At 39.9% G+C, this 26499-nt stretch overlaps 1 protein-coding gene across 1 annotated transcript in view; it reads left to right on the forward strand.

Moving 5' to 3' along the window:
• col27a1a (collagen, type XXVII, alpha 1a) overlaps window positions 1-25806 on the forward strand; it is a 73253-nt gene extending 47447 nt beyond the window's left edge. Inside the window, exons 17-61 of the mRNA XM_039780387.1 lie at window positions 1215-1268; window positions 1730-1783; window positions 2145-2198; window positions 2287-2340; window positions 2878-2931; window positions 3081-3125; window positions 5006-5059; window positions 5170-5214; window positions 5294-5347; window positions 5440-5493; window positions 6719-6772; window positions 7477-7530; window positions 12189-12242; window positions 12504-12548; window positions 13116-13160; window positions 13433-13486; window positions 14906-14959; window positions 15340-15393; window positions 15547-15600; window positions 15695-15748; window positions 16206-16313; window positions 16395-16448; window positions 16574-16681; window positions 17343-17396; window positions 17478-17531; window positions 17977-18033; window positions 18142-18195; window positions 18282-18335; window positions 18460-18513; window positions 19042-19095; window positions 19360-19467; window positions 19888-19995; window positions 20583-20690; window positions 20809-20862; window positions 21391-21453; window positions 21532-21585; window positions 21672-21707; window positions 21838-21855; window positions 21970-22005; window positions 22109-22135; window positions 22265-22315; window positions 22413-22581; window positions 22759-22868; window positions 22994-23212; window positions 23322-25806. Of these exons, the coding sequence (XP_039636321.1) occupies window positions 1215-1268; window positions 1730-1783; window positions 2145-2198; window positions 2287-2340; window positions 2878-2931; window positions 3081-3125; window positions 5006-5059; window positions 5170-5214; window positions 5294-5347; window positions 5440-5493; window positions 6719-6772; window positions 7477-7530; window positions 12189-12242; window positions 12504-12548; window positions 13116-13160; window positions 13433-13486; window positions 14906-14959; window positions 15340-15393; window positions 15547-15600; window positions 15695-15748; window positions 16206-16313; window positions 16395-16448; window positions 16574-16681; window positions 17343-17396; window positions 17478-17531; window positions 17977-18033; window positions 18142-18195; window positions 18282-18335; window positions 18460-18513; window positions 19042-19095; window positions 19360-19467; window positions 19888-19995; window positions 20583-20690; window positions 20809-20862; window positions 21391-21453; window positions 21532-21585; window positions 21672-21707; window positions 21838-21855; window positions 21970-22005; window positions 22109-22135; window positions 22265-22315; window positions 22413-22581; window positions 22759-22868; window positions 22994-23212; window positions 23322-23468 (3003 nt within the window). The 3' untranslated portion in view covers window positions 23469-25806. The remainder of the gene's footprint in view (window positions 1-1214; window positions 1269-1729; window positions 1784-2144; window positions 2199-2286; window positions 2341-2877; window positions 2932-3080; window positions 3126-5005; window positions 5060-5169; window positions 5215-5293; window positions 5348-5439; window positions 5494-6718; window positions 6773-7476; window positions 7531-12188; window positions 12243-12503; window positions 12549-13115; window positions 13161-13432; window positions 13487-14905; window positions 14960-15339; window positions 15394-15546; window positions 15601-15694; window positions 15749-16205; window positions 16314-16394; window positions 16449-16573; window positions 16682-17342; window positions 17397-17477; window positions 17532-17976; window positions 18034-18141; window positions 18196-18281; window positions 18336-18459; window positions 18514-19041; window positions 19096-19359; window positions 19468-19887; window positions 19996-20582; window positions 20691-20808; window positions 20863-21390; window positions 21454-21531; window positions 21586-21671; window positions 21708-21837; window positions 21856-21969; window positions 22006-22108; window positions 22136-22264; window positions 22316-22412; window positions 22582-22758; window positions 22869-22993; window positions 23213-23321) is intronic.
• Window positions 25807-26499: the final 693 nt, after the last annotated feature.

Genomic DNA, 26499 nt, shown 5'->3' on the forward strand with positions numbered 1-26499 from the left:
GCATTCATTAGCAGAATGCTAGCGTGTTATGGGCAACAACGATTCAACCTATAAGAAATTGAAAGGACATAAGTACTCGTTCATTCAACTTTCAACCTATAATCCATGTTGAACTTGCAAAATTACAATCAAATCTGTCAACGACAATCATGCGAAAGAGACAAATTTAGCCGTCTAGCTCCATAGAGTCCCATTCATTTTGCACTTGCCTGCGATCACCCCCAGTGGAAATCTGGTGGAACTGCAACCAAATTCGGTACAATGGTGCTAATTAGGGAATGAAATGGCTCTCCATAGACAGGCTTTGGCTAAACTAACCAGTTCCATATTTACTGTACAGATTTGCGAGTAGTATCGATCTTCTAATCTAACTCTCTGCAAGAAAGCATATAATAATATTTAAGAAAATGTCAAACTATTCCTTTAAGTTTAATGTAAATATGTAGCAGCTTTATAAACAATGTTAGAAATTGTTAATTTTTAAAAGACAATGTTAACCAAATACATGATGAAAACTAAAATACATAAAACAGTAAAATATTTTGTAAATTATAATTGAAAAGAATTTCAAAGAATTAGTAAAATGCCAGAAAAAGAAGACGGAACAGAAAATTATAAATAGGAACACTGGCTTTGCATGTTTGAGATACTCAGACGGGAGGATTTACTTAGGGGCCTTAGCAAAAGCCTGTTTAAAATTGACCGGGCCAGTATTGGTAACTGCTTAAAAGCCTCTCAGGAACTGGTCAGACTCATGAATAGAATCCCATATGTAAGCTAAGATAATCTTAAAATCATTCTGCATTACATCAGTTGATGTTTCTCCTCCTAAGAGGAACCTGATGAGATAAAAGCATAAATGACCTTTTCTGGATTTGAAGAAGAATTGATGTGCCAGAGTTGAATGAAACATTACTGCACCACTTTAGTTACTTTAGCTTCTAATAATTGGTCTGAATAAAAGAATATACCAACATTATGCACTTTACGTTTACAGATTGACACCACATGAAGAACTTGGCTAATGCGATGAACTAGTCTTGTTGTGTGTGAATGTTTATAATGTACAGAGCGGTAATTAGTATCGCCTGTTGAAAAAGCTGAATGTGATTGACGACGTAGGACGTTACAATTCCCCCTAATGTTCTTCATTTCTCTTTCTTTCTGTCCGCACCTCATCCGTCCTACTGTTCGTCTCCTCCTCTCTCCGTCAGGGTGACATTGGGATTCCCGGAGAACAAGGGGAGATTGGGTACAGAGGCGACAAGGTAGATCAACACTGCAACACATTATGTGCATGTCATAAATGTTCATGCACAGACACTGGCCTGCATGCTGCCTCCAAAACACCCATCCAGAGTTACACAACCTTAGAGCAGACTGTGCGTGCGTGCTAATTGTGTTTGCTGTGTGTGTGTTTGTGCTGTGTTTGTATATCTATCTGTATTTTTGTGTGTGTGTGTGTGTGTGTGTGTGTGTGTGTGTGTGTGTGTGTGTGTGTGTGTGTGTGTGTGTGTGTGTGTGTGTGTATGTGTGTGTGTGTGTGTGTGTAAGCAAGCCAAATCTAACCCTTTTAGCATCATAAAAGAGAGTGGTCCCAAGAGTTAAGAGACATACTGAGCAGAGTCATGCATGTCTAATGTTTTCTAATTCCGGGTTCTGCTCTTTGCTTCTGAATACTGTCCGACTGTCTGTCTTAGTTTTTACGTGTTGTGTTTGTATTGGACAGGGCATCCAGGGGGCTCCAGGGTTACCAGGCATCCGTGGGAAACCAGGACCACAGGTAAGCTTTGGCCTTTAGTGACCAGAATGCTTTTCATGTAAATGATTTTGGGACTGACAACACTCTAATATCTGTCCGTTCAGTATAAGACAGCCAGCAGCCGGTTAGGTTAGCTTAGCTTAATATAAAGACTGTAAACAAGGGGAAATAGTTAGCCTGACTCTGTCTGAAGGTAACAACATCCACGTACCAGCACCTCTAGGCTCTACAAGCTGTAGCCTAATATTGAATGAACAGATATGCAAGCGGTAATGAGCTTCTCATGTAAGTCTCTCTGCAAGAAAACGTATAAGCATATTTCCCACAATACCCAGCTATTCCTTTAAGACATTTCTCATGTTCTCGTTTGTCTTTGTCACAGGGAAAGTTAGGAGAGAGAGGCCCTGCTGGTGCACCTGGACCGCCGGGCCCTGAGGTTTGTAGCTACATTGCTGCATTGAATGTGTGAGTCTGCATTTCAGACAGACAATAGAAACGTTTTTTTTAATTATTGATTATGACAGGGTTTCCCTGGTGACATGGGACCACCGGGAGAGAACGGCCTTGAAGGACCAAAGGTGAGCAAAACCATCATCTTGGCTGAGTAATCTATCAGCTGCTGAATGTTTTAAAACCGAAAACGGAACAAGACAAAGAGTCTGCAGTCATTATAGCAGCACTGTGAGGTTTTATGTATGTATTTATATTTATATTTATATATCGGTGCAGCAGTGCGTTTCCAATGCTAACAGGCTGATATTTAGCAGTATAATGTTTACCGTGTTCACCATCTTACTTTAGTGTGGTAGCATACTAACATTTGCTAATTAGCCCTAAAAGCACAGCAGAGACATAAACCAAAGTATTGAACAAATTTGACCTTATGATGGTGTTATCACGATCACAAAGTCATAAAGATTCATTCTCTGGGGACTATGAATGTCTGTACAAAATGTCATGATAAACCATTCAATAGTTGTTGAGATAGTTCAGTCTGCACCAAAGTGGTGGACATACTGACCGACAGACACACAACTCATGGCTAAAACATCTGTGTAAATACCACATTTACCTTTATACATTAGCATTCATTTGCCTTCTTTTTACACATCCAGGGAAAGCCAGGGGCCAGAGGTTTACCGGGGCCCCGAGGGGTGCCTGGCTTAGAGGTAAGACTGTCAGACTGCCACCTACATCAAAACGACCACAAAGCGCCAAAAGGCATTAAAAGTTTAATGGCACAAAGCTTGTCTTTGCTGAAGGCAGCTTTATGTCCCCAAACATAATTCATGCTAAGATCAATATCATCTGTTTCCAGGGAGATGAGGGCCCGATCGGACCACCGGGCCCAACAGGACTGGAGGTGAGTTATGAGTGTTATGAACACCTGGTGTTGCCTGGCTGGTGGAAAGGAAGGAGAGAGAGAGCTGATAACAGGGATCACTGTTACAAGTGTAGCATGTGAGAAAATAACATCCATGTGTGTTTTGTGTGCAGTGCACTCTTGTAAGTTTGCATGTTTGTTTAAACTGTAAACATTCAGAACAATCAAACCATCTATCGTGTGCATCATTATGGTTTCATTCCATATCCTTTGTATATCTGTGGCAAACAAATCAGACAGGAACAGACAGAAATATCACTGAGTCTATGGAAACCCAACTGAAGTATGAAGCTAAATCTGTTTGCATGCTTTGCAGTACAATAAACTAATTCACAGTGTATTTATCTGAATGAAATCCTTGCATGGTGTTAGCTACCTCTGCAGTTAAAGCCCACTAATGTAAATCTCCACAAGGCATTGAATGTGTAATATCATACTACGATCAATACACTCTATATCACATGAAACTTGCTTGTAGTCTCAGCCACCTAGTCTCATACAGTATGAAGTTGAACTGAACTGCTCCATTTTAATTGTGCATCCCAAAGTTTGTTTGAGAGTTAATCTGAATTCTATTTCAGGTAATAAAGTAGGTCTTCATTGTGGATTGTTCTTGGTTTGCATTGAAGGGAAGCTGTAGATATGTATAGCTGGGGTTTTATGGAGGTTGTTTTGGCTTGTCTCTAGAGACGATAGTCCTCTCACGACGAAGGACTGCATGCAGTCCATATTCTTGGCCACCAGGGGGTGATATCTGCCATCACCATGTTTATAAGTGGAAAGATTTGTAGCTGCCAAAAACTGCTGGAAGATGTCAATGGGTCACTGCAGAAATATTTGTTGACGTTATTTCTCAAATGCTTCATTGAATCACAAAGAAAATTGCCAATTACAATTATAGACATGCTTTCAAACATTCTCTTCTAATTCGGCTTTTTTTCACTGTCCCAGATCCTACCTGTTTTTCTTCATCAGTTTATCTTCTTCCTACTTACAGTCACCCGGTACTTTCTTTCACTCTAGCCCCCTCCATTCTCCCCCGTCTCCAACCCACTCACTCGTCTCATTCTCTAACACCCTCTCTCCTCCATCCGAGGGGAAGAAGTGTATGACTCCTTCAGGAGCTGTGATTGATCTCTGGCCAGGTGCCACAGGTCCTCCAACTCGTCCTCCTCCTCAGCCAGCTGTCTTTTAGCTTCACTGCGCTTAGAATGACACCCTCTCTTTACCTTCTGTCTCCCTTTTCTTACCATCTCCTCTTCATCCCTCTCTCTTTGTGCAATTTCTGTTCTTTCTCTTAGTCCTCCTTTCTTTTGTTAATGCGATTAGTCAGCGACATAAATCTAAATCTGTGATAACAAGTCACAGCTCTTATTAATTCTCATGTTACTACAATAATCAGCTTTTACTGTGTGCTTCTGAGTGAAATACAGTGTTAGTCTGTACTGTCTTATGAAAGCTGCCAACCTTTCTGGAGTGAATTTTGGAATTGTTGAGTCACTCAGTCTTTAGGAGTTTGGCTTAGATATCTCTGACCCGGAGTTATTGCTGGTAAAAAAAAGCACTTAGCCCCCCTCTTAACCTCGGGAATTACTGTCTGTGCAAGAGGAACATTACCGTCATTGAACACAGCATGCCAAAATGTACTGTCAGCATTACCTGTACACGCCATTGCACGTTTCAGCGGCATGTACAGTGAGCTGCAACAGCTGCAGACAACTTCCCAGCTCTCTCCTCAAACTGTCATCTCAAAGGAAGCAGAGCCTTTATATTCATCAGGAATTTGGGATGAATGTTAATGATGCGTTAACTGGCAAGTGTCTCGCAATTAACTATTCATCATTGTCTTTTTTTTTCAGGGTAGAATGGGCAGGAAAGGATTTCCTGGGAAGGTTGGGCCAGAGGGAGTTAAGGTGAATAAAGTTAATACTCTCGTTTGATTTTTTTGCTCTTTTACTCAAAATATAAAAAAATATTTAAAGATATAATTATTGTAAACAAATGACTTGTAATATATCTGCAGGGAGAGCCCGGTGTCACAGGAAATGTTGGAACCATGGGAGAAAGAGTAAGAAACGCTGACATTCCATTTTTTCCCCCAAATGTCTATCCATTCATCCATCCAACACTGAGTCTGTGTATTTCAGGGTTTGGTGGGTTTCATCGGGCCTGTGGGAGAGGCCGGACTGGCAGGAGAGAAGGTAAAATAATGTGTTCTTTCCTTGTAAATGTATTCATTTAAGTCCGCACAAGGTCACTTTGAAGACTGAATGTTGTGCTCATGTATATTTAGGGGGATCGAGGGGAGATGGGCCATCCCGGACCACCTGGAGAAAAGGGATCAACGGTAAGACACAATGTTTGAGGACAGTTGAGAATGCTTGAATATGAGCTCAGCTTACACATTATTTTCTGGGTGCGGCGTCATTAAAAAATTCTAAGAAATGGTCATCTTAAACTAAACTGTGTGTGTTATTCCCATGGGAATATACTGATGTGTGGGATTAGGTCAATACCACAATAATATGCCAAAAGGGAAATGAGGCAAATCACCCCATTGACGATTTAGGATCATGTTTTCTAAGCTGTGGTTTAGCACTCGGCAGGAGGCCTTTAGCTGGAAAAAGTCGTAACACTGGTTTAAACAAAAGACAAAATAGTTCCAGTGGATCATGTCCAATGATTTACGTCCTTAACGGTATTTAATGGCCAGAGGAAGTGCTGACTTCTCATTCTGAAACACATAATGCTACTGGGATTTGTTGAAAACAATTAAAGAGCAAAGAAAGCCAGTAAGCCGTTTTCAGACATCCATTCATATTTTGTCTTCAGTCTGCAGGACAACTGTCCCCAAAGGCCTTGTGTTTTATGGTCCTTACTGTGCCACTGTCACACACCTACCTTGCTCTTTCAAACAGAGCAAGTGGCCTCTCTGTCATGTAGTGTCTGTATCTGATATGGACTGTCTAATGTATACTATATGACCAGCTGGAGTGGATAAGAATTTAGTCATCATTCTTGCTGAAACAGAGAGAAGTTTCCTGCTGGCTGACAGCCAGTTGGATCTCTCTAGGGACGTAAAACCACACACACACACACACACACACACACACACACACACACACGCACAAACACTCACACACTCACACTCACACTCACACACTTATAAGGAAGTTCTCTGTTGGACTCTCAGCTGCAAAATAGAAACAGACCCCCTGGAAAAGACAGCATCATACAAAGTGAATGGAGCTGACCAGCAGACATCTATAGCTGTTAACAGAGAGCTCATACTGCAGACATTTATGATTTCTTTTCCCTTGAATGCATGAGATCAGAGCTGCCTACTGTGTTATTGGTTTGCGTTTTGGATAGATTTTATTGCACTCAGCTGATCTGAGTGGTCAGACTGAAAATACTCCCCATTACATAGTTATGCTTTTACAAATGGTCCAGCCAAAAAGTGAGGTCCAATAAAGGGGAAAGAAAATCAGCCAAACGTGTGTGTGTGTGTGTGTGTGTGTGTGTGTGTGTGTGTGTGTGTGTGTGTGTGTGTGTGTGTGTACATATGATAGGGTCACCCAGGGACACCAGGTGAGACCGGGCCCAAAGGACCACCAGGAAGACCAGTAAGTCACCTCTCCATTTTTCTCCCTTCTTTTCACTTGATAGTTTTTGCAGATGATAGTATAGAGTCAATGAGCTGTATGGTTATCAACATCTTTGTTTTGTCTAAAGCTTAGAGTAGCAAGCATGGCTGTGTCAGAGAAAACTGACAAACAATAATAGCTAAAAGGCTAAAAGAGGAACAACGATGTCTTTGAGTAACTGTTTCTGTGGTATTTCTTTTAGATGACAGTTGTGTGTAGTGTTAACAACCCACGGTCTGCAGCAAAGGTTTTGTCTGAGCATTATGAGAGCTGGCAGCCTCCTGCTGAACCTGCATTAACCTCCTGTCAGTCAAAAGCGCAACACCTATAACCAATTAGAAGCTGCCCTTGCCTCCCCTTGCTCTGTCCTTGCCATGGTCAGGTTTGACAGAGTGCGGGCTGAGCACTGGCTGAAGGAGGGGGCCACTGAGCCACCAAAACAAACATAAATATGAGGCTCTGGGGTGCAGCAGGACAGGATTCCAGAGCAGGCCCTTTAATTGGTGTGAGTGACGGATCTAACAACAAACCCCGTAGTGTGTTCCCGAGGTCAGGCTGCCCCCCTGGGTCAACAACCAGGGGGCTCTGTGCTCTGTCAGTGTAAACCTTCGTTTTATCTCTACTTCCCTTTTTCCTTTGCCCCTTTCTTTCCCTCTTTATCCCCCTTTTCCTTTGTTCATCAGGGTACTCCTGGAGCGATTGGGCCAGCCGGTACCAGAGGACCCAAAGGCTTACGGGTGAGTTTGAAGTTTCACACCTGTTGTTTTTGCAGCTTAGCTGTTGACTTGTGCTATGCAGTCAGTGTATTATAGTTCCCAGCCTTAAGAACAGATCATAAACTCTGTAAAAGAGTGTAGATACACATCACGTTGCGGTTTTTATGCATGCTGTAATGTGTGTCTACAGGAGCCATGTGCCACTGCTGTTGTTGAGCTGTTGGAAAAACTTTAGTGGGTGGACATAATGAAGTGATATGGAACTGCCTCTGAACTGAGGTCATGTGTGTTTAATGGACATGGGTGCTTGCATAACACGCTCTCGGGTTTAGAGTCAAAGCATGAGTCTGTTCCATCCTTTTCAGAAGTCAGTGCTCATTATAACTGGTGGAAGAGCTCCAGTGATGTAAAACAAACAGCTCTTTTTTTAATTCCATATAAATGGAACAATGACTACTAGTTGAAGGAAGGACCCACTGTCAATCCTGTCCTGGAAAATGTCCTGGAAAAGAGTGTGGCTTTCTGGAGGTTTCTTTGCAGTGAATTTTAGTAAACTTGGGGAAACATGATTTATGGGGGGATTAGCAAAGCAAAGTCTTCATTCTGGGTAAGCAAACTCATAAAACATTATTCATAAAAACCACAATAGCAGCTTTTAGACCTGTAACCTTTTTAGAATCCGCTGTGAAAGTACACATCAGTTTTTATATGTTTCCTAAATGTGCACAACTTTTGAAAGGACTATTAGATAATGTGGTGGAATGTTTATGACATTTTTTTGTCTTTTTTAATCACATCACAGTAGTATACACCGGATTTAGACATTTAATGTCTGAAAGTCTCCAGTGGACAGGTGTTTTATATTAGCATCAAAAACATTAAAGATCCCATATTGTAAAAAGTGAGTTGAGCCCGTATTCAGAAACTGTGCCTTCAAATGAGCAGTCACAACTTCTGTACGGTTGTGATGTCACAACTATAATATATACGGGTATATTCAGATGGACAGTATGAAAAAAATACACATGAACATGAACATTAAAGCATGTAAACATGTTCATGTAGAAACTAGGGGTGTGAAATTTATAATCGATTATTGTCTGTCACTGCATCGATGCAGAATCATCCACATCCGCATTGCAATGCATTGATGCAATGATTTATTTCAACACCCCTAGTAGAAACCCAAAATACAAGTATGAACCTGAAAATGAGTGTAATATGGGGCCTGTACTGTAGGTAACTGTAATCTGCAGTTTCACCGCTAATACAGTATAATAGATAATATGATAATTTAATTAACTTGAAATTGAAATTCTCACTATGCAGAAATGATTACGGCTTTGCAGTCTCAATAAAAGTAAAATCGTATACAACTTCTGGGTATTATGTGAGAGATGAAAACAAGCGGATAACAGCTGGAATTTTTGCTGGCTAAATACCACCAACAGAAATTTTAGACCTCTGGAACAACATACAGCAAATAATTTATTGTTCACTGAGGGTATTCATCTGGACGCCAAGAGAATGTAGTGGCAATAAATAATGAAAATATTTTTTTCTGATAATGATGATGATGGCTGTAACTATGGCAATGATGGGAGGTCAGCTGACACACATCAGCTTTTGCTGGCAATGTAGTAATATCCTATGTCCTTTATGTGCTCTCTTGTTGGGTCCTTTTTCAAAGTTTTTGTAAAGATGTGTTTTATCACTATGGTCCTCCTAGCCAGCTGGAAAGTGGGACAAAATATCATTGAGCTTCTTTATCTGAGGCATCCATGGGAGATGGGCTTCACTGTGGTTGGCCTGGACACGCTCTCTTATGTCTCAATCTGTGTTTTTAATTAATACTAATGTCTGCAGCTTCCAGTGCCAGTAAATCTGCCTGCTGCTTCATGACTTATGTTGGGTAGTCCAAGCTGAGAAATCTGAGTGTAGCAAGCCAGAAGACATCGAGGTGGTTTTCTCACAGACAGTAAATGTGTGCAACCACAGACACACACTCATGTCTCACCCCCACTCCACCAACCATACATACTGTAAGCTTGGTCTGCACAAGAAAGGATTTAAGTTTTCATGTATCCTCTGTTCGCCTCAACAAACAAAACTCCCCTAACGAGTAAACTTTGATTCATTGATTTTATTTAAGATATGCTAAGAGGGCGAATCCACTGACTGATTTGTCTGTAAAAACCAAAAGACTATAAAGTCTAGGTTAAGACAGACAGTTTCAGATGTCCAACATTCAGGACTGTGTAGATGATTTCAGCTCTAAATAAAAAATATTGGTGCTAAATGTATACAACTTTTACACAGACTTAAACACCATATGTCTTTTGGATGTTAGGCACAAGGCCTTAATGTTGACAGCAATGTAACATCGGGCCTCATTCTCAGAAAGAGACCAGAGATAAAAGCGCATGATGGCATCAGACCAATTAGGAAGCTAGTACCACTATCGTCTTTTTCTGTTTCTGTTTTCTGTGCCTGCATGTAAGCCTATTTTAATATGTGGACTCAAATTTGTGGATGTCAGCCATGAGGAATCACTAGTCTGGCTAATGTAATAACTCCTCTTGACATCTGACCTACAAGTTTTTAGCTAATGTTTTCCATATTGAAGAGTATTACAGTTTTTTACGATTGCTAAACGACAGTGGGCACAACTGGAGTCACATGTGCAAAACTCAAACTACAGTCTACACTACCTACAGTCACCTGAGCTAAACAGTTCACATTTCCTGCAAAACTCATTCAAAGCAACACAACTCTTAACACACGTCTCAAAACAGGCTCAGTACAGCCAAACAGTATGCACAGGCCTCACTGAGATAACACACACTGTCTCTCTTTTTTATAGCTGTGTATATAACCTCAGACATCTTACCTGGACATATTGGTATCTTTGCTCTTTTACCTGTTTCTCTCAAACGGTACAGTGTATAATTGTGTCATTCTTATTTGGTGTTTGTATACAAAAAAAAGGCTTTCTGAGCTTTCTCTACTGTATATAAATACCATATATGTTCACTAACTAGTCTAAAACAAGACACCTGCTTAGGCTTTCAGCTGAAATTGCAATCAGCAGTGTATGATAGGCACCAGACTGAAATCTATTCTGTTTTGAATGTGTGGTTAACAGTTTTGACAGCAGTGTGTTAGCATTTGAACAAAGTGCTGTAAATCTACAGTGTTGTGCACATTGTGGTTAAAGTCATGGGATAAGTGTGTAGAGTTTTGAAAACTGTGTTCGAGCAATGAAAAACGAACTAGAGTTTGGTCCACATGAACTGCTGCTGTGCAGACTGTAGTTAGCGTTTTGCACATGTGACTCCAGTTGTGCCCACTGTCGTTTAGCAATCGAAAAAAACTGTAATCTTATCATCCCTCCCTCTGGGCAGTTATTATATAGCTTGTTTAAATAGATGTTTTTGATTGTTTTGAGATCATGCTCCTGGTGTTTTTTTTCTGTCTTTGTTTGAAACCTGTGTTACAAATCAATGTAACTCAGTGTGATTAATTAGCTTTGAAGCATAATATTTGAGTGAATGTGTTTTTCCGAGGCCTGACAGGGTGAAATATTTCCCCTACACATCCATCGGTTGATCCGGCTATGTAAACGTAAGCAGTGGGTAACAGGTACCCCAGACAGGAATGTTAATGAGCGCTGCTTATCCAGCTCTATGTATAATAAGCTTATAGCACTTCAGCTAGCAGTGTTCTCCACGGGCCAGACTCCCCCTGTGCCCAGTAATCAACCACTCACACAACAAAGCTGCCTGTGTGGCTGTGTCATGTTATATTTGCTTTCTCCTGTAAAATAATGAATGATCCTGGGAAAATCACTTGTGATTTATTATCACTGTTAGCTATGATTGGCCCACACAGAATATCACATTATGTGAGGATCTTCAAAGTGTCAGTGAGCCACCATATTCCACTGTATAGATGAGAAAGTTGTGCAGGTGCAGGTGCATAGCAGATGGACTGTATTGGTCCACTGCCTGGCTCCCATTTATTATCACTGCTCACTAGACTAGCAGGTCTTTAAGCACATTAGATTGATTATGTTTGACAGTTGCACCCATGTAATCTAAACAGTCAGACTGTTCTGACATAGTGTGTGTGTGTGTGTGTGTGTGTGTGTGTGTGTGTGTGTGTGTGTGTGTGTGTGTGTGTGTGTGTGTGTGTGTGTGTGTGTGTGTGTGTGTGTGTGTGTGTGTGTGTGTGTGTGTGTTTTAAGTGTGAATATTATGTATCTGTGTGTGCCCTGATTATTAAAATAATGCATGTCATAGACCAGTTGCTTTCGCTGCCATGTGTGACACCCTACAGAGAGACCTTTAGCTATCACTACACTGTCCCTTAATGCATACATTCACTTTTACACACACACACACACACACACACACACACACACACACACACACACACACACACACACACACACACACACACACACACACACACACATACACACACACTTATACATAATTAACTTTCCGGTTTATATTTATATTATAAAGTGTAGTTAACAGACCCTCACACTGCCTTTGACATTGGGTATTATTGGCATCAATGCACTATACAGAGATGTTTATTTACAGCATGTTGTGGCTGTCTGGCTGTGTTACAGTGACCTCTGTTGGTGAAGTGACAGCTGTCTTGTGTTTCAGGGAGCGATAGGGCCTGACGGTCCAACAGGAGAGATGGGGTTAGAGGGCAAGACGGTAAGAAATCTGACTTGATTGCATGCATTTATTGGAATTTCCTTGTTGGTATATAATTAAGCTGTGCAGACACAAGAGTAATGACCACACATCGACATTTAATAGTGTAACAAATATAACCTGGCATATATAATAGATTCTTAGGAGGGAAAATGTATCTTGTGCACCAAAAATAGCAAGCTGCACATCTTCTCCCTCCACTCAGGAGGCAGGAAATATACAGTAAACTGACATGTCTCTCATTCTTTCCTCTCCCCACAGGGTACTGATGGTCCTCCAGGAAAAATAGGTTTCCCTGGACCACAGGTAAAGCACTGGGGTACTTTTCTACTTTTCCACTCCTTCCTCTCATATATTTTTTGGTGGTTATGTTCCTCTGGAGAGGCGAAGCATCAGAATGATTTAGAAGACCTACATGATACCAGCAGTGAGGCCCACAGTCAGATACAACATTTTACCTTGGAGGAGAGAGAGAACTGTCCTTGGAAGGTTTCTACAGACTGTGGGCCAGATTTACATACATGACAGTTGAACAAAGTTATTTGCACGGCTCATTGGTGGGAGAATATTTTACTCAGCCTGCAAACTCCACTTCTGTAAATTATTTTGGGCATACATCGCTGAAAATGATAATGATCTTTATGTATTAAAAAGGTTAAGAGAAGTGCACTTGCCATTGCTCAGTGAAAATTAATGTCAAGTTAAAGTTTAGTGGCCACACAACCACAACTCTCTTTCTTCCTCTTTGTTTTATGTTGTACTATGGTCAGATATTGTACTAATGTATTATTATTATTATTATTATTATTATTATTATTACACAAATAACATGTCTTTATCCTGTCTTACATATTCTTCCTTATATGGTCACAGGGGAAGATCGGAGAGTCAGGGGAAACTGGGCCTAAAGGTTTTCCTGTGAGTTCACTTTTCTTATACATAGAAATAATAAACATAAACTATTTAAGAGACTAAGATGCACAGATGAAGCCCAAATCGGCAAGCTTTATATTGCATAGTATCTAGAAGTTTTATGTGTAAACAAAGCATACTATAGCTATATTCTGTTGCTGATGGTATCACAGTAAAAAACTTCAAATCTTCATAAAAACAATACAAGTATGTTGTTGTTTATGAATGTAAGATAATGTGTACATGTATTCTGAACTCCCTTACCCTTCTGTCTCCAGGGTATTCAAGGGCCCTCAGGACCTCCCGGGGACAAGGGAATACCAGGCGAGCCGGTATGACCCTCCAACCGTCTCTCCATCCCTTCATATATTTTCCTCCTGTTTCCTCATTTTCTTTGCATCTCTAGCCCTGACATATCTTGCCATCCTCATCTGACTAAGTATCTTTCTCTCTCTCAATCTCCTTTTAATTTTCTTTGTCGAGGCCCAATCTTTTGCAACATTCTTATCCAGCTCATCAACCTTTTCCTCTCCATTTTTCATAACCATAGTTTTATTAGATTCTCTTAGGCAACAAATAGCACCTTGGTTCTCTCTGCCCAGCCCTGTTAGCCACAAAATATCATAGCCAGGAGAAAGTTTATGAGACATATTTTAGTAGTTATTAAAAATATATTCGCCTGTATTAAAGGTTTCCTCCAGAGCAGCCAGAAAGTTGTCTCATCCTTCACACATCTGCTCTGTAGGTGCAGGACCATGAACTGCAAGCATGGTGGGTGATTAACTGAATAGAGCGTTTTTTGAAAAGGAAACGTGAAAAGGAAGCTTATTAATAGAAGTGCTACATTGCTGAACTCCAGAGGGAAATATATGTGATTGTTGCCATGATGGATAAAACATTTACTGTAAAAGATTTGCTGTTTTATTGTGGTTTTATTTTATGCACTCTAAAAGAGGCAGAACAGAAAAAAGATGGATCACCAAAATTAGAGACAGGCACCCATTGCCTCTTTGTTTTCATTGGTACAAATGAATCACAGGCTAATATTCTCCTGTTTCCAATTAAATACATGGCTCTCTAGCTATAACTATCTCAAGAGGACACTCAGGCAGCTGAATGTAGTTTACTTCATACAGCAGACTGTTTATACCTACAATAGGAAAGAAAATGGTAATTACAGGTAATTAACGACTACATGATTATGTTGAATACAAGCTATAAAATGTGTTTTATCTGCAAAGTTTTGTGAGCTATGAACAGATGTTTAATAGTTGTTTGGTTTAGACAAGCTATTGTAGTTACCTATAGAAAGATTCAATCATAGTAGGAGGACAAAGTGTAGTTACCCAGCAACCATCTTTAAATATGAATGCTTCTTCTATCTAATCATTCTCCATTGTCTCACAGCTCCTTTCGGTGATGAAATAATACACTTCTGAGCCCTGCTGTTAACGTTCTTTATGGTGCAAGTCAGCCAGGGAGCAAACATTATTTATATGCACTGAGATGAAGAAGTATTTATGGCAAAGCGTCAATGTTTTAGAAGCATAATTAGTGACACAGTTAGTCATTGCATTCAGAGCCAAACTGTGTACAGATGGTTTACTGATGTATCTGATGTTGGCTTATCTGCAATCAACATTCCTATTTTTTTTTTTTTACTTTATTAAACGAGATCTGATGTTGATTGAAATATCACCAGTTGGTTTTAGTCTGATTATCATTGAAGCATTTGTGTTGTCACTTCAAAGGGATCACCTGGGCCTCCAGGGACTGTGGGACTGTTAGGAGAAATTGGTCAAAAGGTAAGAGATTTTGCAAAACACTTACACTCAGCCATATACATGCATGCATATTCCACATGGATAAGGTCACTGGTGTTGATCCGCGCACACACACAAAGGGTATTGTGAGGACTAAATGATTAAATATGTGACATCTGTTCACATATCACATCACCCTACCCCAGTGAATCAATAATGCTCTCTGATTGAAGTAATCTGTCCAATTAAACAAATTAACCCACATTACAAAGGTGTCTTCTTTCTTTCTCCCATGACAATACGTAATGGAACTCGCCCCTGACATATTTTACATATCTTATGCCAAAGACTCATTAGCCCCTAATGTCTGCCCAAAAGCATTCAACATTTTCCTCTCTCCCATCTTCTATGTGTTTTTAAAGGGTCCTCCAGGCATGCTGGGGGAACCAGGACTGCCAGGCGAGCCAGGGGAGAAGGTGAGACAATATATTGTTGCAGTTTTTATGTTCACCTTCAAGTTTAATATCAACTATGGCATGCCTTTTTTGATCAAAGTAACGTTTAAAACTACAAGAAGGACTGTTGTCTGTGCCCTGATACTCATGTGTCTGTGTCTGTGTGTGTGTTAGGGAGCCATTGGACCTGTTGGGAACATCGGAGAGCAGGGAATAATAGGACAGCGGGTGTGTTTATCAGCATTAAACTATCAAATATTTATAACAAGTGCCGCTGTTTATTCATTAACCTTTTTGTTTGTGTGTGTGTGTGTGTGAACAGGGAGAGCCAGGCCTAGAGGGAGAAGCTGGTCCATCTGGTCCCGATGGAGCTAAGGTGGCGTGTTTGTTGTGTGATGTTGCATTATCAAACGTCCCATATTATGCTCATTTTCAGGTTCATACTTGTATTTTAGTTTTCTACTACACACATTTTTCTCATACTGTCTGAATTTACCGGTATTTACCCTCTGTCTGAAACGCACTGGGCCGTCATTGCAGCTGGGGAAAGACTGTAACAGCACTGTAGCGGCACTTTCTACCTACTATATGTACTATAGTTGTGACATCACAACTGTACGCAAGTCCTGACAGGTCATTATACGTGAATACGGGCTGTGTGCATTTCTCTGTGGATTGAGCATTTTGATACTTTCACAGTATTTATATAGCACCTCGGTCTCCTTTTATAATCAAAACATTTTACAATAATGGACCTTTAAACTCAGCTTTTTGTTGCATGTTTTAGGTAAAGAAACTTAAGTAGAGTTGTATTTTTATGTGCATATGCTCAGGGTGAAAAAGGTGACATGGGACAGGAGGGTGACAATGGAGAAAAAGGTGAAATTGGGCTAAAGGGAAAGGAGGGCCCACCTGGAAGTCCTGGACTCACCGGCGTCAGAGTAAGTAGTCGTTGTGATCACACACATTTTTTGCAAACTAACTTTCGTAAGCTGTTTCCTAATTTAGTTTTCTATCTGAAGGGTCCAGAAGGGAAACCTGGCAAAATTGGGGAAGGAGGCAAACAAGGGCCAAAGGTATTAACATCAAATCCTCTTTGATGGCTGTTTAATACCTTTAGAAACCAAAAGTATTCACACGCAATGACATAGAAATGCTTTGTGGTCAACTATTCTGTAACTTATCCTTTGTGTGTTTTTAGGGTGCCAAAGGTCATCAAGGACACCTTGGGGAGACTGGGACGGTGGGGAAGACTGGACCCCCAGGTTTTGTTGGGCAGAAGGGGTCCAGAGGAACCATTGGACACGTGGTAAAGTGGAACAGTAATGATATACATATTTATCATTCATTTTTTTAACCCTTGTTTTGTCTTTCCGTTGACTATCAAGTTGTTGTGAAAATAAACACTTTTTTGATTTTCTTTTTTTTGTCCCTCTTTTTACGCTTTTTTTTCCCCCTTACCATTATTATTTAAACCACTACTACCAACTTGCTACCACTATAGTTTTACACTTATTATTGGAATTCATGGTCAATAAACGTAATTGATATGAAATGAGATCTAATTTATGAGTTAAAAAAGCAGAAATTATGAATTATTTTGACAAAACATTAAGATCAGAGGATAATGTGTGGGTGATCACAGACAGGTATGAGTGATAGTTTAGTCAGGATGCTGTTTTGAAACCACTTCAAATGCTATAAAATTTAATAACAGACCCAAAATTCAATGAAAGTAGTGAACCGATCATTAAGTCTACTTGCAAAGAGCGTTGTTTAGAACCATCTGTGTTACATTTGGGCATTTGGGTTGATGGATACCCAAATTTCTTTTAGAAACTTTGAAAATGGTTCAAATTTGACCCGAGGACAACTGGAGGGTTAAACAGTTTTGGTAATATGTTTGAATGTTATCTAATGTTTTATATCACGTATAGTGTGACTGAAGACACAACATCTGTTCTCTTTAGGGAGCTCCTGGTCGAATGGGTCAACAGGGGGAACTTGGTCTTGCAGGTTATGAGGTAAGCTGACCTTATTGTATGTGGACACTAAACATGAAACAATTTAATCAATTTACATAACATAATGTCTTGTCCTTGCAGGGCCATCAGGGACCACAGGGCCCTATTGGGCCTCCAGGACCAAAAGGTGAAAAGGTACACTTCGTTCACTTTATGTGTAACACTGATCTCTTATTCTTCCTCTTTATCTTCTGTGACTCTTATCTGTTCCCAGTGTATCCAAGCAACAGTTTAGATTGGTCACAAATCACCTGAAAGTAGATCAAAAACACCAAATGTTTTTTTTATTGAGCTATGAAACAGGCATCTTAAAATGCACCCCTCTCTGTAAGCATTTTGTACTGACCTATCTTGTTTTGAGTGCCATCATTAAAGACAACATGTTAAAATATAATGGCTTTTATTTTACATAAAGGCAGAGAGACTTTACACATACAGCGAGGTTTTTAGATCTTGGCTTTAACTCATCATAATCAGCCATGTGTGAGCCAAGTTTCAAAAGCTAGATATAGTGTACTGAAATAGCAGGGATGTCTGTCTTTTATAAAACATCTAACATTGTTCTGATTTTTATCTGCAGGGCGAGCAGGGGGATGATGGGAAAGTAGAGGGTCCTCCTGGTCCTCCAGGTGACATAGTAAGTCACACCTGACTTACCTTTCTCCCTCCTTCTACTGTTTGTCTGCTATAAAATTGCAGAAATCAAATAATTTGCTGTTAACTCATATATTTCTTGTTTTATCAGGGTACTCCAGGTGACCGCGGAGAGAGAGGGGAATCAGGAGATCCGGGGTATAAAGTAAGTACCATCACTCACAGTGATTTTAAAATGATTTATTTGGGTATTAGGGTTTATGAGGTTTATATTCTGTTACTCTTTCTCAGGGTCAAGTTGGTGTGGATGGGGAAAGAGGCAGGCCTGGAGCTCCTGGACAACCTGTGAGTGTCAAGACTTGTGATTTCCACACACAATTCTGTCATTAAAAGTCTACATAAACAACCAGCGGGCATGCTCACACAGGTCGTCTTTATGTGCTTTCAATAACACAACTGGCAATTTCAGGGACAGCCTGGACCTCGAGGGCAACAAGGACCCAAAGGGGCCAAAGGAGATCAAGTAAGGATCTAAACATTAAAAAAAAAAAAATGCTGTGTGTTTTGCTAGAGGGTGCATGTCTGAAGAATTAAAAATGATGTGAAGTCCTATTTCTTGTCTGTATTGCATTAGCTTCAGTACATTAGAGTTTTAGAGGCAATGTTAAAGCTTGTATGTGCTGTACGTTGAATGCTTGAGTAATGAACTCAGGTAAAAAAGCATTATTTGGTCTATTTTATAAATGTGTATCAGCAATCTAGGGGTTGCAACAACGTCAGTAGGTCTCTCTGGCAAAGTGAGAAAATTTGCTAATGTAGCAGAGATCCAACAGCAACATCTAGTAAAGAGGCCATTAATCAGCCTGAAAGTACTGTAATAATACAGTAGTACTGTGCTGTCATTTGATTTGTTTGGTTTGAGAGAGGGATGCAATACTGGTTACTATCACCTGGTTAGATGTTACTGTAGAACAATGACCAGCAGATGTGGGACATTAACAATAATAAATAATCTCATTTCATCTTTTCATCACCTTTTCTCTCTCTTCAGGGTCAGAAAGGCAAAAAGGGCCAGTCGGGACAAAAAGGAAACAGAGGACAGGAGGTAAGTCAACAATTCTCCATACATCTACAGCTGCTTCAGCGATTTACATTTCATTACAAAAGACAGATGTTTTGCGTACTCTCAGCCCTTAAAAAGTTTGTATTCATGACTAGAATACTTGGAAACAAGGCGTAAACAAAAGTCATTAAAAGATTGACCAAGACAGGATGAAACTGATTGTGTTAATTCACCCAAGTAAAGATTGATAGACAAGAAGCCTGTGTCACAAACTGTCATGCTCGGCCCTCTCTCTCTTCTCCTCAGGGTGAGGGTGGTCTTCCCGGTCCCAGAGGTGTGGTGGGCCGAGAGGGACTGGAGGGTGTGCCCGGGATGGATGGAGTCCCTGGAAAAGATGGCAGTAAAGGCATGCCGGTGAGACTAACAAAGAAATCTCTTGTTTATTAATCTTATTTATCCTATTTACACAAGCCTACAGAGTCTATATTTGCTATGTTTAGAGACTGACCTGTAATGGGGGTGAAAAATACCAGATTTGTCCTGAGGGTGGTGCTAGAGGAAGTCATTAAACTCTAAATGGTTTATCCTCTTGGAACCATGAATGTAATCAGCACATTTCATGGATCTCTATTGAATAATGAGATGTCTTGTGTTAACAAAGCTTAAAGAGTGCCCAAAATGGAAAGGTCTTATCCTCTGTTGAGCACTGGGGCAAAATGCTGGACACGTAGACAAGCTTGAATCGCCAGCCTTAGGTCCTCCCAAAAAAATATGAATGGATTGTTAATCTTTGTGATGAATCTCATTCATTCTGCCTCCATAATATGTATTTAGGGAGAACATGGTGATGATGGGGAGGATGGTTTTTCTGGCAAAGCTGGCTTACGTGGTAAATCTGGCGTTCCAGGACTCCCAGGAGATCAGGGGACCATTGGACCAAAGGTAGGAGGAATAAGTAAGCTATATAGTAGGCATGGGCCAGTATGAGATTCTGACGATATGATAACCTTCAGCAAAAATATCATGGTTTCACGTTATTGCGGTATTGCAATTACAACTTAAAAATGTATTATTTTGAAATGCCTGGGTAAAAAAAAAAGTTTTTTCTCCCCATTGAACACAATATATTTTATTTTTTAACACACTGCACACTGGCAAGGGAGGGGTTTCTAAACTGCACTTTCTTTCCTTGACGACTCATACCGCAGGAACTGTATGACGGAAAATTTTAGTGGTTTTGCAACGTGACCTTTTCCAAACCCCGGTATACCTTGAAACCGGTAACTGGCCCCTGCCTACTTTATAGTGCATTTAGTATGCTGTACAATGACATAACAAAATAGAATAACTCTAATGTCATGCTAGTGAGTAAGCAAGATGTCATTTTAGATATAATGTGCTGCTGTGCAAGGGATACTGTATATTGGTATGACTGCTTTAAATATCACATGAATGTGAAAATAATTATTTAACTGCCCATGAGTGATCTTTACTCAACCATTTGATCATTTATTCATCCATCCATCCAGGGTGAGCAGGGTCTTCGAGGCCAGAGTGGACCTCCAGGAAAAAGAGGCTTCAGAGGTGGAATGGGACTGCCAGGGCCACAGGGAGACCAAGGCCCTAAAGGACAACCTGTGAGTAGCATATGTAATACAGGCAATTACTTACCAACACCAACAACCACACAATGATATGGTTTCATGACATTTTGGAGATTCTGTGTTTCTGATTGTTGACTTAATTCTTGTTCAGGGTGATACAGGGGAAGCAGGTTTTCCAGGAATTCTGGGAGTTTTTGGACCAAGGGTATGTTCAGCACCAAACAACATGTGATTCTACAACAGCCACAGACATTTCAGACTTCTTACCCTAACCCAGCCAAATCCAAAACCAGCCTGTGTTTTGATCCTAAATCTTTTAACCTTTATAAAGTAGAACTCTACAGGAGTGACAGAGCATTTGTAGCTTCTTGGTAAACAGATGTATATACAGTAGACTTGAACACACACACACACACACACACACACACACACACACACAGCAAAATCTATTTATCTTCTATGGAGGGACTACAAACCGGTGAAATCTGGTTTGGTAGAATAAGCCCTTTTTGGATGAGCAGCTGTATTAATTTTAGTTTTATTTTGATTTATCACTCCCCCTTAGTAATTAAACCTGGGGTGTCTGTACAGGAAGTGGATTAGTTTCTAAGTACAAATATGGCTTTGTGGGAAGTCTGTTTTACTATTACATATATATATATATAAATGAATGTATATTATATATAGCAAGCTACAAATGTTCTGTGTGTATAAATATTTATATTTATTTCAGGGGCCTCCAGGAGACTTTGGGCCAAAGGGCATACAGGGACCAAAAGGGCCACAGGGCGCAATGGTAAGTAAACTAATGATCTAAATTACACTGATGAAATATACTGAACTTCTTATTTCATTCTTTTTTTCTCCCAATTAGGGCAGAGGAGGAGTCATTGGCCCTATGGGAATCATTGGTCCCAATGGAAGCGCAGTATGTATTATACAGATTGAGATAAGCTATATTATTTATCTCCGCTGTTATTCTTCAGCCAACTGACTGTGTACATCTCTTCACAGGGTCCTAGAGGAGAGAAGGGCAATCATGGAGAGACTGTAAGTCTTCACTTCTCACCGCATCTATTCCTTTTAGCTTTTTACACTTTGTTTACATTGTCTACTGTGTAAAAAGCAGACTTGATGGTAATTTTAAGGCTGAAAGTGTGTCTTTTCTCTCTCTGAACAGGGATTGCAAGGCCCAATGGTATGTTTGCTTAGTGTGTAATTTTCTGTTGCTACAGACCATTTGTATTTCATAAGGACACTTGATTGACAACATAAAACCTCATGTAGCATGTGTGTTTTTCTTCTTTATTAGGGGTCTCCTGGACCTCGTGGACCTCCTGGACTTCCAGTAAGTTTTCCACCTGTATAGGTTTAAGCAGCTGTCAAAGAAAATAATGTCATATGCAAGTTGCATGATTCATTGTCTAAAACACTCTTTTTTTTCCCTTTAGGGTCGCCCGGGTATCCCGCTATCATTTGTAAGTCATGCTGTGTTTGCTGATTTTATTACATCCAATACGTCTTAAAGTAGTTAGAATATACTGTAATGTGTTATCCAGAAAGATACAATGACACTGGTGAAATACGATTTTGTGATTTTGCTGCAGAAGGAAGATGGTCTTTTGGTAATGGATTCACACACCCGACTCAGGACTGAGGTTAGTAGAGTGTGATGTCAACATTCTTTCTGTATTGTTACATTTTGAATGCGTTGCAAACTGCACAGACTCACCTTTTTTCCTGTCTATCCTCCAGAATAAGCCAGCGATGGACCTGCCGATGCTGGACCAGGGCGCAGAGATCTTCAAGACCCTCCACTACCTCAGTAACCTGATCCAGAGCCTGAAGAACCCACTGGGCACTCGGGACAACCCTGCACGCATCTGCAGGGACCTGCACAGCTGTGAACAGAAGTTAAACGATGGTGAGAGAGAGAGAGAGAGTGTGTGTGTGTGTGTGTGTGTGTGTGTGTGTGTGTGTGTGTGTGTGTGTGTGTGTGTGTGTGTGCGTGTGTGTGCGTGTCTGTGTGTTTAAGACAGATGTGGAGAGCAATTTTATGTTCAGATAGACTAATTACCCTTAGATGCGTATGTATTTTCAGGCACTTATTGGATGGACCCCAACCTGGGCTGCTCGTCAGATACAATAGAAGTCTCCTGCAACTTTACTGGTGGTGGACAGACTTGCCTAAAACCAATAACAGTATCCAAGGTATTTAAGACACATCCCCAATGACATCAACAAAGTGTACATGATTAAAAAAAGTTAAAGAAATATTACACACATGAGCAGATACCAGACTTGATAACCAGCTCCTGTTCTGCCTGTTTGAGCAGCCAGCAATCAGTGTTGGTCGTGTCCAGATGAACTTCCTGCACCTGCTGAGCTCAGAGGCAGAGCAGCACATCATCATTCACTGCCTGAACATCTCGGTTTGGAGGTCAGCTGAGGATCAGCTGGCCGCCCAGGACTCTGTGAGATTCAAGGCCTGGAGTGGGGAGGTGTTCGAGGTTGGAGGAGAGCTCGAGCCAGAAGTCTTGGAAGACTCCTGCTGGGTAGGACTGACATGATGTCATTCTTGACTTTCAGACTTTCAAACTTGCTGCCCTAATTGTGACGCTCAATGTCTTGGACCATAAAATGTCTTGTGTATCTGGGTTTCAGATAAAAGATGGCCGCTGGCACCAAACCCATTTTGTGTTCCACTCCCTGGATCCCTCCCTGCTCCCTCTGGTCGACATCTACAACCTCCCCAAGACTACACCTGGCTCACATTACCACCTAGAAGTAGGTCCTGTATGCTTCCTGTGAGGGCTGCTGTGTAAGTCTTCTGAGCATTTAGAGATGGATTATCACCCCTTGGTGACACCCTCATGTGGGCGTGGAGATCGGAGAAGTCTCCTCCAATCCAGGGTAAAATAATCCAAGCGAGTACAAGCCTCCCTCCAAACAGATCCTGCTTTACTCTTCCAAACTCCCATTGGACTGCAGACACAGAGGGAGGAAGCACGGGGAAGCTGGGGGGTACAAAGAAGAGCTGAGGAGGAGCAGGGGAGTTCTTGCACTAATAGCTTCTCCATATGGCAAACGTTTCTTCAAGCTCTTCAAGAAGGATCTCCATATGCACGCCCGCTTGGAGAGAAAAAAGGCTCTTTGCCATTCAATCTCTCGAAAACATTGCTAAGTGAAGGGAGACAAGGCCAAGTTAATCAGCGGACATTATAGTAACTTATTTGTTTTTAACTGTATACAGTCTGTATACTGTGTGTACTTTTTTGGAAGTACCAGGAAATATGTCAGGAGAGAAGAATTCAAGTAATTGCAATCAGTTAAATGTACATATATATGTATGCTTATTATTAACTTTTATACATGTATATCTTATGTAAAGAAATAATCTTCAAGTGCAATAGAAAATGAGAAGATAATTTGATATTTCAAACTTATATGGAAGGATTTTTCAGGGGTGCCATTTTATTTGCCTTTGGTGCTCATCTCATTGTGATCTTGCCCATGTGAATTAATCCTGAGGCAGGCTCATTTGCCTGAATTGAGCAGAAATTACATCTTTATTTACTAGTGCTCCAAATGGGAGATCATGGCTATCAGTTTCCTCCCTGATGTGGGAAAACCAGTGTCAACTCTCTGAAGCCACACACTGATGCACACAAGCCGTCCATATGGAGAGTCAGTGCATTAAATACTTATCACTATACTTATTACTCATACATTATTGAACTGGATGCCACTGATGATTAGGGAGAATATCTGCGGTCTTGGAGTTTAGAGGTCATGGTAAAAATAAATAAAAAAAAAAAAAAGAGTACAGAGATCTAGTTCTCAATAGTGTTTTATCAATTTCTCTCCAACTGTGTAGTGTGGAATATCAGTTCTTTGCTTCCTTACTTATGGAAAGAGATATGAGGGTAATAGTTATTTACTCAGCACCACATGGGACCAGGGGTCTCTTCTTCTACCCCACTTACAGTAGACAGACTACAGGTACAGGCATTTCTTAGAGGAGAACTGAGCCACAAGAGAGAGGAGAGTGGGTCCATGAATCATAAATAATCCCTCATCTTCTATCATCCCATCCTCTCTCTAATGCATGGTGCTAAGTAAATTATCTAAGGTGCTAACCATAGTGCTGTAATTACACCACTTTGCTGAAATATTCTGATGTTCATAGTGCATGCTTGCTTAGATGAATAAAAAAGTCAATATAATATATTGCCATAGCTTCCATAATGCACTATAATGGTAATATCCCATCTCAAACTACATAGTTCCCTAATAGTCGGTTTTTGTTCAATGCTGCAGTTTACAAAGATGCTTATTCTGATTGAACATGTTTTAGAGATAACCATAAAACAGATTACTCCTTTGTATCCAGTATAAATCACAGGGTTTAAAGTATTTTATAAGAATAAAAATGTATTTTACTCTGTACAAAGCCCCCCCACAGCTGTATGTAATATGTTTTTAGAAACACAACTAGTGGAGATAGTTTTAATAAATAAAAGTTTCTTTGTTGTAGCTGGACACAAGTGTGTATAATTGTGCAAACCTTGCTGTATACAGTGGATCCCCTCTTGCTAATTTAATGTTATTTAATGTTAACGTGGTTGCTGACTGAGCAAGTTCTCTTGGTTGAAGCAGTACTACTCTTTCTCACAACTTTATATATCAGTTTGCCCAACTGGTCTTGGAGTTTATAGATTTTTATGTGTAAATTTGGGGCTCCAGAGAACAAATTTATTGCAATGTTAATTATCTTTTATTTTTTTATTTTTTGTTATTTTGCTTTATGTTGTTTTTCCTCTATGATAATCAACCATGTACTGTACCAGGACTCTGTGCTATACTATAACTTGTGTTTTAAAGAATATGCAAATATGTGAAAATTGTTTCTTCTTTTTGTAAATCTGTTGTAGACCTAAAAACGAGCTAAGAATACCTCACATTTTTACACAAGACTTGGAGCAAAGATTTTCTGTCGCCTTTATAATTAGAGCCTGTTTGGAAATATCAGCCAAATACATTAAGTCATTAAACTCTGAACAAGACCATTTCGGTGCCAACATCCTTTATCTGTTTACTGTTTATTCATTGTTCAATGTCCATTTGTACAATAAATACTTTCAATTTGTGTGTGTATTCTTACTTTTTAACTATTTGGATGGCTGGAATACCCATGAACAAAATAAAATACCAGATTTTTAAAATAATTGTACTTACATACTGTCAATGATCTACCTCTTGATATTCACAAGCCTAATACATTTCTAAAAGTACAATAAACAATTACATATGTTTAAAATTATTTTAGTCTTGGTCACTCAACATCTTAATGGTTAAGGGTCTGAAAATGTTTTTCTACACATAGCCAATACTTTTATATGGTGTACCAGATGCAAGGAGTTGTGATGGTGGCCAATGGTTTTGCAACACAACTATGATATAATAATAATAAAAATAATGCTTTTTATTTATATAGCGCTTTTTACAACACTCAAAGACACTTTACATAGTTTTTAAAAAGAAATACACATACTAAAAATCCACACACTAAAATCCACACACAGTAATCAAACATTAAAAGCAGCTCTAAAAAAGGTGATATGGGCACTTTTACTAAAGACACATAATTTTAACTTTGCTGGCTTGTTGTGTGACTGCAGACATGTAACTTTCCCCACAAGCTGAGATACAAACACTATTTCTAGTCGATTCATAGCAGTCACAACACAATCATAGACCTCCAAGATCCAACAGAAAGCTCATGTCCTATATATATATATATATATATATATATATATATATATATATAATAAACAGTGGA

Source organism: Perca fluviatilis, chromosome 17 (genome assembly GCF_010015445.1).
Source record: "Perca fluviatilis chromosome 17, GENO_Pfluv_1.0, whole genome shotgun sequence".
Classification (NCBI taxonomy): domain Eukaryota; kingdom Metazoa; phylum Chordata; class Actinopteri; order Perciformes; family Percidae; genus Perca; species Perca fluviatilis.